The sequence below is a fragment of the Athene noctua genome, chromosome 4, assembly GCF_965140245.1.
Source record: "Athene noctua chromosome 4, bAthNoc1.hap1.1, whole genome shotgun sequence".
Lineage (NCBI taxonomy): Eukaryota > Metazoa > Chordata > Aves > Strigiformes > Strigidae > Athene > Athene noctua.
In genome coordinates, this window is record NC_134040.1 from 745,914 (window position 1) to 756,561 (window position 10,648).

The 10,648-nt window shown below is 57.5% G+C and overlaps 1 protein-coding gene across 1 annotated transcript; it reads right to left on the reverse strand.

Annotated features, from left to right (window-relative positions):
• Positions 1 to 701: 701 nt before the first annotated feature.
• On the reverse strand, positions 702 to 10,642 carry TEX261 (testis expressed 261). The gene is made up of 6 exons (XM_074904205.1): positions 10,540 to 10,642; positions 9,543 to 9,622; positions 8,401 to 8,554; positions 6,597 to 6,664; positions 5,410 to 5,512; positions 702 to 4,428 (listed from the first exon to the last, which is right to left on the reverse strand). The coding sequence occupies exons 1-6, from the start codon at positions 10,607 to 10,609 to the stop codon at positions 4,313 to 4,315; spliced, it is 591 nt and encodes a 196-aa protein (XP_074760306.1). The 5' UTR covers positions 10,610 to 10,642; the 3' UTR covers positions 702 to 4,312.
• Between the last annotated feature and the right edge of the window lie 6 nt (positions 10,643 to 10,648).

Below are 10,648 nucleotides of genomic sequence, written 5' to 3' on the forward strand. Positions count from 1 at the left end.
GCCCCTGGGGAAGCTCTGAGCAGCAGTTTGGGGGGGGATGGGACCCCCCCCATGACCCTCCTCTGTGGCTTCTGTCTCTTGCAGGAGGACCCCTGGGAGCGAGTGCCCCAAACTCCTGCTGAGGGGGAACCCCCAGACCCCTCAAGGTCTCAGTTTTTCCTTCAAAGTCCAGCTGTACCGTTACAGCTTCCCCCCCCCCCCCCCACCCCCAGGGCCCCCCAAATCTCTCCAGGAGATGCCCAGCCCTAGGGAGGGCTCATCGGGGACACACTCAGCACCCACAGATGGATGGGGCTCCCCCAAACTGCCGGGGCTGAGCGTTCCCAGGGTGGGGTGGGGGAGGTCCTGGTGGAATCCCTGCGTGTGTCCCCCCCCCACACCCCAAGCAAAGCTACAGAGCTGCTCCCCAAGATCCGCTGCTGCCAAACGCTGCCGTCCCCAGCGCTCGCAAGCCCCGGCTCTTCCTTTTAAATCCCAACCCCGATAAAAATACCGATTCGATGGTTTCTGCAGCTCCGCCACCTTGTCGCAGGCAGGAGGGGGTGGGCAGGGGCAAAGCGAGGGAGAGGATCCTCACCCCCCGCGCCTCCCTCCTTAGCCGCGGCCAGGTGGTTTTATTGCAGATAAATTAATAATAATTATTAATAATTTTCACAGGTCCTGAACTGGGGGCAAGGGGGGGGACGGGCTGCGTCTGGGAGAAACCCGGAGCTGGCGGCAGCGTCGCCCTGGAGTGTGGTTTTGGGGCACAAAGCGACGTGTTGGGGGGGTCCTCAAACACCCCTTCTCCCAGCAGAGGGGTCACCCCGTCCTCGGGATGTGCTGGGGGGGGGCAATCAGGCCCCTATAGAAGCAGCACATATATCTGGTATCACCCAGGGAGGGCTAAGCCAGGCTCAACCCTGGGGACAGGCACGGGCAGGACCCTTTTTTTTTTTTAAATTTTTTAACTAATTTATTGAGTTGTGTATCAGAGCGGTTGGGGTAGGGCGGAGTGCGGCTGCTCCCCCGCTTCCACACCACGCTCCTCCCCAGAGTTAACTATCCACTCCATTCAAAGCCCAGGCCTTAGGTTACTCCGTATTTACGCACCTTCCCGCTGCCTTTTTGCAAGAACTCAAGAGCTGGCGGGGATCAGACCCAAGAACCCGACGGAATACTCCAGGAAGACCCCTCAGCTGGGTCCTCTGCACCCCAGGAGGGGACAGACCCCCCCCTGCTGTTCCCCCAAAGACAGGCTGCTGTATGACAGCCCTCTCTCTCTGCCCTTTTTTTTTTTTTTTAATTTTCTTCCTCTTTCTCAAAGCCGTGGCCGACTTTAAAATATTTAAGGCAAGGAGCTTATCCTTCGAATTACGGAGCGTTTCTCATCCCGGCCTTTCGATTCTCCAGACACCTGAGGGCTGCCATGTGGAAAGCAGACAAGGCAAAACCTCTCGCCAGCCTTCACCCGAACATCAGCTCGTTCCACACATCCTCTTACTGGAAAAAGAAGGCGAGAGCCGCAGGGACCAGAGCGCTGGGACCAGCACTACCAGTTCAGAAAAAAAACCCCAGGGAGGCTGGAGCCAGGCTGTGCCCCCCCCACCATGCCCCACCACTCCCCCTTCCCGCATCAAGAGCTGAATTTCTCCAGATTTGGGCTGATCACACACTCCACCCCACCTGGTTCTGGCATTTCAGCCTCCGCCGGGGTGTGGGGGGGGAAAGCGTGGTTACTCATCTCCTGCCCTTTGCGAGGCGGCGCTGCCCGCGCTCTGCCCGCTCCCTATCGAGTGAATTCCTCTCCCCTGACTGCACCCTCCAAACACCCATGAAAAATCGATGGCAGCCCCGCCGGCTGCACCCACCCCGAGCCACGCCGCCTCCCAGGGCACCTGCCAATTAATAAACACGACTTTTAAAACACTTAATCAACGTGGGGATTCACACTTCTCCTCAAACCCTCTGCGGGGGAGCTCCGGCGCATCCTTCCCTCCTCCCTGTGAATCACGAGAGATTTGACATCTTCATTCCTCAGTTTCAGGGCAAAGAACGGGGCATTTTGACCCAAATTGGGCTCCCGGGAGAGGCTGCCCCAAACCTCCCCGCTTCCAGCTCACCGGCGAGCCCCCACGGCATTATCCTCTCCCCACGTAGCCTTCTAGCCTTCGTGGTTTTTTTTTTTCCCTTTCTTTTCTGATGCCTTTTAAATATTTATAGGGTTTCACGCTCGCTATCATCCAGTTACACGACTTAATCTGAATCTGGTTCAGCTCAAGGAAATGTGTGTCATTAACATCTTAAACACCCGGCGATGGCGAGCAGCAGTCAGGAAAAATGGATCTGTCATCTGGAAAAACACAAAGTAACCTGCCCTGGCTCGCCGGCCAAGCGAAGGGGAAAACGAGGATTCACAAGATGTGGTAGAAGGGACATAAAAGCCACTGGTTTGCCCCATTTACGTCCTGATTTTGGGGCTCTGCTTATACCCACTGAACCTGCCCTGCTCTCCCTGCCGTGGCAGCGACAGTTTTCCATCCCTCCTGCAACACATCCAGAAAAAAAAACAAAAACAGAATTTAAGCCCCGGGGGGAGGCAGGACGCTTGCCCTGCCGTGCCCCACTGCGCTCCAGGCGATGGAAACTGTGAAACACAGTTTGGAGCGGAGCTGTGAACACACAAAAATCACAACTGAGGTTGGAAAAGACCTTGAAGATCATCTAGTCCAACCGTTAACCTCACCCTGACCGCTCTCGACACGCGTCCAGGGGCTCCCCGCCACCCCCCCTTCAGTGCTGCTCGTGCCCACATCCCTCCTCGCTGCCTGGAAATCTAATTTTTTTTTTTTTTTCAGCCTGTTGGGGCATTAAACCTGGCGAGAGCGGGGAAGGGAGCAAAAGCAGGGCCCGGCGGCCCCCACCCTGTGGCCTTGAAGCAAAATTACAGCCCAACACTGGCGCTGGGGAGCTGCTGCTTTTCCAGGATGAGCAAGGCCGGTGGTTTTCGGCCGCCCCTTGTGTCTTCTTTCAACGCTTTCACCATAATTTCTCCCACTCCCCGATCGCAAAAAGCTTTGCACTGAAAAAATACCCACCTCCTGCCAATCCCTCCGGGTGACTGACTCCCCCAGGCCTCTGTGACGTGCCTCCTGCAGCCCACCTGTCCCCTCCGTAACTCATCCTCTGCTATTTCTCTAGAAACACCAAAAATAATCCGTGTTCATAACGGGCCATTTCCTCATGTGACACCGACTCAAAGACAGGAGCCAAATGCTTCCCCAATACGGTGAACGTCACCAAAAACCACAATTCTATGAAATCAGCATCAAACCACACCAGTGTTAGTGGGCCCCGAGCAAACCCGGGGCAGAGAGGGGCGTGGTGGGACCCTGTGTCCCACCTTCAGCCAGAACTGGTCATGAGAGAAAAATGAATCTCTTTTCCTCAGAAATACCTCAAAAAAAAACCCTCCTGAACCACAAAACTGCACTGCTGGAGCTGGGGTGTTCCTGTGGTACAGCCTCCCTGGGTCAGCACACAAGGTCTAGTCGTGGCACAGGCTGAGGTGAACAACACCAAAGCATAAAAAGGGGAAAAAAGGGCTTTTTTATGATTATAAGGAAAAAGAACAAAGGATACACCTTTTTTTTTTCTTTCCTTTAGGAAAGGAGGGAGGCCTGGTGAGTTTAGCAGTAGTGGGAATGCAGCATCCCGGCTGCTCAACGAGGCTTCCCACAAAAAACCAAAAAAAAAAGATAGAAAAGTGGGTATTTCCAACATTAAAATCGACCCAAAAGTGATGTCGAGTCCTTTGACTCGAGGGGGGACACCAGCATCCTCCAGTGCTGGCAGGCTCCCAGCGGGAACAGGCGGGACTTTGACAGTTTGATTATATTTTTAAATTTTTTTTTTAATTGAGGGCTCTGTGTAAACCTCAGTTAAACGTCGAGTGCGTTCTGCTGCCACTCCGAGGGAACCGCTGCCCCCCTCCACTCCCAGCCAGACCACGCCACGCACAAACCTCCTGGGTTTAGAGCCCTGCAGACGCCGCCTCGTGGGTCCCCGAGCAGGGTGGGCAGCACTGGGGGGGGGTTGGACCCTCCCCGGGCTCGGCTGGAGCCAAACATCTCCCTGCAGAGAGTCCCGGGGGTGAGGGGAGCTCTAATAAAAAGGCACGAGCCCTCTGGCCAGCGCCGCCGGCACCGTCGCCCAGTTTTAGCGTTCCCAGCAAAATCCCTTCGAGAAACATCGAGGAGGGCTCGGGGGAGGCCAGGGGTCGGCGCCGCCTCGCAGCCCGCGGCACACTTTGGGTCAGTGCTGCTCCTCGGGCTCAGTAAATCTTCTGTCGGCTGGGCAGGATGGCCTCCTTGATGAATGAGAAGATGAGGAGGATACCGGAGCGTTTCCCTCTCTTCCCCTTGGTGAAGTAGTTGGAGACGACGTCGTCTGCGGAGAAAGGAACGATCAGCAACAGCCAGGGGGGACAGGGGAGGGGTCTGAGCCCCGGGCTCAGCACTGGGGAGGCCGCCCCTCGCTGAGGGGGTTCAGTTTTGGGCCCCTCACCCCAAAAAGGCCATTGAATGACTCGAGCGTGGCCAGAGAAGGGCAACGGAGCTGGGGCAGGGTCTGGAGCACAGGTCTGCTGGGGAGCGGCTGGGGGAACTGGGGGGTTCAGTCTGGAGCAGAGGAGGCTGAGGGGAGACCTCCTGGCCCTCTGCAACTCCCTGCCAGGAGGGGGCAGAGAGGGGGGATGAGTCTCTGGAGCCAAGGCCCCAGCGCCAGGCCCCGAGGGAATGGCCTCAAGCTGCCCAGGGCAGGGTCAGGCTGGCTCTGAGGAAGGATTTCTGTGCAGAAGGGGCTGTTGGGCGTTGGAATGGGCTGCCCAGGGCAGGGGGGAGTCCCCGGGATCCCTGGAGGGGTTGAAGAGTCGGGCTGAGCCAGCGCTGAGGGATCTGGGGGAGTTGGGAAGGGTCAGGGGGAGGGTCATGGTGGGGCTGGAGGAGCTGCAAGGGCTTTTCCAGCCCAGACGGTTCTGGGATCAGATCCAAACCCACCAACAGCCACGGGGGCCCTGGGGTGTCTCGTCCGATCGCAGGACGACTCACTGCCTCTAAAGCACCAAATTTCTGCTTTGCTCACATCTGGGTGACCTGGGCGCTCCCATAGGCCGCCAAGAGGGACCCCAAATCCTGAGCTCCCTTCCCTGAGCTGCAGCAAGAGCCCAGAAGAAGCCCCAGGACTGCAGAAACGCAGGAACTCTGCAGCCACTCTGCTCCTCACCCTTCTCTTGCCTCGGCTTTAGCCGAGCAGCTGCCTCCCCTGTCCCCGCCCTGCACAGAGAGAACTGGGGGTGCTGAGCACACAACCCCCATCAAAAAAAATAAAATCCCAACAGTGGGTGTCTGCCGGGGCCTCGGGAGCGCTCACCTCCAGGCTGCACTGTGGAAGGCAGGACGTTCTCTCCGGCCGACAAGGAGACGAAAAAAGCGAAAGGGATTAACCACAAGCAAAACGTGAAGTAGGCGAGGACCTGCGGGCAGAGCAAGGGGCAGTGAGGGCAGAGCTGAAACGACACCCAGAGGCCGCTCCCACGCCGGCTTCTGTCTGCGCTGACCCCCCCCGGGGGCTGCCTCAGCCCCAATGCACCTCCCTGTGATCCACCCCAAGTTTCTACCTGAACCCCTCAGGGGAAAGGCACCGAGGGGAGAGAACGGCAGCTGAACCTCTGCCACGTCTCTCGGGAGTGAGGTAAGGGCGCCCTGCGAAGCTGCCGAGGGGATCAAATTCACCCAGAGACTTCCACGGAGGCACAGGGCGTGCAGGAAAAGCCTTTGCTCCTGTCCCAGGTGCCTGAAAACCCCTCCTGCTCCCAAACCCCAGGACTCTAAAGAGCACAATTAAAAAAAAAAAAAACCACAACAGGAATTTGGCTGTTATGACTAATTAAACCCTCTTCACACCTTCCAGGGATGAAAAAGAAGAGTCAAAGCCTGGGCTTGCTGCAACCCCCCCGGGGTGGGACATTGGAGCAGCAGGGAGAACCGAGCTGCAAACTCTGCGGAAGTGTTAAAACTCCGTAAAAAGGTTGCTGGTTTTTTAATTTTGGGGTGGTTTTTTTTTTGTTTTTTTGTTTTTTTATCCACGCTAAGCTGCAGCTACTGTTGGGCCCAAAAGCAGCCCCTTGGTGAATGTGAACCTTCGTCTTGGCTGGCGTGAGGCTGGTGACCAGAAGAAGCAGCACATCAGAGACATCAAAATAATGAGGAACAATAATTCCAGAAGGGAAGCAATTTGTGGTTAGCTCGTAAAAAAATTAAAAAAAAAAAAAATTATTGCCTAGTTTTCAGCATTTCAAGAAATAAAAATCTGTGCTTAAAATTCAGTATTTCTTCTGCCCTTCAGCTGAAAGCCCCAAGCCCACACCCGAGAAAAGAAACTGCAGCTTCTCTGGTGCTTCTGAGGGAACAAGTGCAGGAACCCCCAGGGAAAGCCTGCGAAAAATATTCTTGGTGTGTCCTACTGCTGACCAAAAAAAGGGCATTTTCCCTTTCCTGCCTCCCAGCTGCACGCTGGCTGGAAAAACGCGGACCGACTCCTTCCCAAAGGTCTCTCACCTCAGAGAACAGGTAATACTCCTCGGCAAAGTACTGGAACGCTAAGTAGTGGTTGAATATAACCAGCACTGCCAAGGGAAAATAAAAAAAGTCAGTCTCCAGCTTGGAAGAAATGAAAGAGGACACCCACCTGCCCCGGCAGGAACAGCCCCTCCCTCCCCACGGCCCCTTTTCTGCCGCCGCTAAAATATTTTCACGCATCTGGTGAGAAATGGGGTGAGCGGGCAGAGCCCCCCCTGCCCTGTCCCAGCTATGGGCTGTTCCTCTCTGCAGCCCCCGTTGAGCCCCTCATCCCTCGGGTACTTTATCCCCCGACGTGCCCCAGCAGAGCCCAGCCTGACACTGAGAGAGAAGCGGCAAAAAAACCCGGCGTGTGCCCGACAGCTGCTGTGGAGAGAAGCTCTTGCGCCATCTGTAAACCAAATCAAGGTGAAATGCGGCCAGGACAGCGGGGGTCACGCCGTCCTCAGCGGTGAAAAACACCGTTTAGTTCTTCAGAGGCAGAAATCAGAGCTTCTGTCACCTTTTCTTTGAGGTGCCAACACCCCGCCTGGGAGCGCCGGGTCGGCAGAGCCCCAAACGCGGCTTTGTCGTCCTCTCCGGCCTCAGGACGTGGCTGAAGATCCAGATGAGAGCCCGGATCTGCCAGGAAACGCAGCCCCTGACCTACAGCCGCGGGAGAGCTACGCTGATTTTCAAGCAGGGGATAAAATCGTGGCTTTGGGGAGCACAGCCGTGTGCAGACAGCGCCCCAGAACAGGCATCGGGGAGTCAGGTCGGAAGAAATTGTGCCCGTTTGCAACTTAACGTGTCGCTCCCCATCGCTCCGAGCAGAGCGTGAGCTCAGATCCCTGTACGGGACCCTAAAACCTGCCGGAGACGTGTTGGGAACAAACTGTCTGCGCTACTCAGACCAGCCAAAAACCAGTTGAATAGGCGGAGTTACTGTTCCACCAGCAGAGGCCTGGCAGCAGAGCTACTCCCGGGCTCAGCCTACGGTGTGGAGCAACAAACCAACACTTAAACTGCCTGTTTTGCCCCCAAAAATCGCTGCTGCTGCTTGAATTCCCTGCCCGACCCCACGCTACACCCCTGCGCCCGCGCCAGCCCCCCAAAAGAGAGGGGAGACCCCCGTGCCTGTCTCACACCAGGGTTTGTGCGGGCAGGGCCTGGCAGCCGCAGCGGGGCTGGATCCACACCACCGCACAACCACCACGGGAAAGGTGCCAGAAACCCCCCCGGCTGCAGCCCGACGATGCATTTTTCTAACAGCAAACCCGAGCAACTCCCACATTAATTGTGGCCATTTTGTCTCAAAAGCTCTTCTCTCCCCGCACGCACCAGCTCCTGACGATGACACGCGCAGCCCAGCCTGACGTCAGGCTGTTAATTCCACACGCCAGGTTTGGTCGTTTGACTTCAAAACCCTTTTTTTTTTTTTTTTTTTTTAAAAAAATCAAGACCCAGCGACAGGTTCCCAGGGAGGCCGCTGAGCTTCGGGCCGGCCGGGAGCTCGTTTCCCCAGCGGAGTTTGAAGCAGAACCAGCCGTGGGGGTGCAGCGGGAGGTGCCTGGGAAAGGCCCCGACGCACAAACCCGAAGGCGTTCGCCATGCCGTCAGGCCCAGCCCTCAGTTATCGCAGCTGCAGCATAAAAAAGCACCACACAAAGCTCAAAGTCCTTTGAAAAGCCCCAGCGGGAGGGGCTGCACCAGCAAAAGCCAAACTTTTGCTGCCACCCTGCGTTGGTGATGGGGGGGACGAGGGTTCCTGCTGCTCCCAGGGGAAGGCGACGGCCCCACTCACCGCAGGACAGGATGAAGTTGGAGGACGTCAGGACGATGAAGGGGAAGGTCTGCAGCAAACCGAAGTAGACGAGGTTGGTGAAGAGCCCCACGCCCACCATGAACCCCGGAAAGTGTTCAAAGAGGTAGAGGCCAACCAGCACGGCCGAGGAGAACTGGAAGAGAAAAAAAAGTGTAGGGGGGAGAGGTTACCTGGGGCAAACATGGCAGGACAGACAGGCAGGAATCAAGGGAATGGCCTCAAGCTGCCCAGGGCAGGGTCAGGCTGGCTCTGAGGAAGGATTTCTGTGCAGAAGGGGCTGTTGGGCCTTGGAATGGGCTGCCCAGGGCAGGGGGGAGTCCCCGGGATCCCTGGAGGGGTTGAAGAGTCGGGCTGAGCCAGCGCTGATATGATTAGATATTGATATATGATATGATTAGAAATGCAAGCCTGGAAAGAAAATGAATAAAAAGCAAAAACTTTGTGGCTGTTGAAGCTGCTTTGTTTAAAAAGTAGTTGAGGAACTGGAGGAAGATTATTTCTGTGAATGCTTTTTTTCCTCTTTGGTCAAAATGTAAATTTTTACTCCAAAGGTTCCAATATACAGATTTTTTTGGAGACTGCTTTGCTCTCACCGTTTCCCTACTCAGGGCACACTAAGATGGCGCTTGGGGACACGGTTTAGTGGTGGACTTGGCAGCGTTGGGTTAACAGTTGGACTCGATGATCTTAAAGGTCTTTTCCAACCTGAACGGTTCTGGGGTTCTATTCCGTGAGGGATCTGGGGGAGTTGGGAACGGTCAGGGTGAGCTCCATGCTTGGGCTGGAGGAGCTTCGGGGGCTTTTCCAACCTGGGTGATGATTCTGGGAATCCCATCCTGTTGCGGCTCCTGCGCCTCAGTTTCCCGAGCCAAGGGGGCAGAGGGGGTCGCCCAGGAGGGGTTCAGCACCCCCCCCGGGGTTAAGTGAGGTGCTGATTGAAGCAGCCTCTGCCAGCCCCCCCCCTCGCCAGCCGGAGCCATCGTGGGCCCAGGGGAACCAGGAGCTTCCCAAGTGCTTGTCCCCAAGGTCCGAAGCCGATGTCCCACCCCACAGCTGCCCCAGGGGGGAGTGGGGGGGATTTTGGGAAGGAACTGCCCGTTTCAGGGAGCACTGGGACTCACCCAGATCATGTACTTGATTATCCTCCTGGTGACAACCGTGTACTCCTCGATCAGCTCCGCCAGGTAGTAAAGCCCGGCAGCTGTGGGAGAAAAGCCTGGCTTAGCCCCGCGGGCTGGCAGGGACCCCCCCAAACACGGGGGAGAAACCGAAGGGCAGAGGTCTACCCCCCCCGCTCCCCACAACTCTCTGGGGCACCCAGGGGACACCCAGTAACTCCCAAACTCTGGGGCTTCCACAGGATCTCAGGGGCACCCACGGGACACCCCCCCCCCCAAACTCTGAGGCTTCCACAGAATGTCAGGAACCTCGGGGGCACTCATGGGAGGGCCCCCAAACGCTGGGGCACCCAGAGAACCTCTGGGACACCCCAAACTCTGAGGCTTTCACAGGATTTCAGGGCACTCAGAGGCCTCAGGGGACCCCCAAACTCTGGAGCACCCACAGGATCTCATGGACCTCAGGGACACCCATGGGACCCCCCCTAAACTCTGAGGCACCCACAGGATCTCAGGAGCACCCATGGGACCCCCAAACTCTGGGGCTTCCACAGGACCTCGGGGACACCCATGGGACCCCCCCCCCAAACTCTGGGGCACCCACAGGACCTCAGGAGCACCCACGGGACCCCCAAACTCTGGGGCTTCCACAGGACCTCGGAGACACCCATGGGACCCCCAAACTCTGGGGTTTCCACAGGATCTCAGGGTCCTCAGGGACACCCATGGGACCCCCCCCAAACTCTGGGGGCCCCACAGACCTCAGGAGCACTCAGAGGCCTCGGGGCATCCGAGGGCCCCCCTAATCTCTGGAACAGCCAGGTGCCCCCGGGAGGTGCCGGACCCGCGGCCCAGACTCGGGCGTAAGCAGGAGCTCAGGCTTCCCCCTCCCCGGAGCCAACCCCTTTACCGGGAAACACACGACATATCGCGGACAAGCCCCGGGAGGAGCCTGCGGCCGGGCCCAGACCCCTCCGCGGAGCCCCGGCGGCGGGCTCACCGATCGCCAGGGTGACGAAGGCCACCTGGATGAGCAGCGAGAGCCAGCTCAAGGCGTAGATGAACCACATGGCGGGCCGGGCCGGGCCCCGCCGCTCCCGGTCCCTGCT

Coding starts and splice junctions, on each gene's coding strand:
- TEX261 (XM_074904205.1), bottom strand. CDS start 10,609: ATGTGGTTCATCTACGCCTTGAGCTGGCTCTCGCTGCTCATCCAGGTG. Junction 9,623..10,539: donor CTTCGTCACCCTGGCGATCG/GTGAGCCCGCCG, acceptor TTTCTCCCACAG/CTGCCGGGCTTTACTACCTG. Junction 5,513..6,596: donor AGTATTACCTGTTCTCTGAG/GTGAGAGACCTT, acceptor CTCTGCCCGCAG/GTCCTCGCCTACTTCACGTT.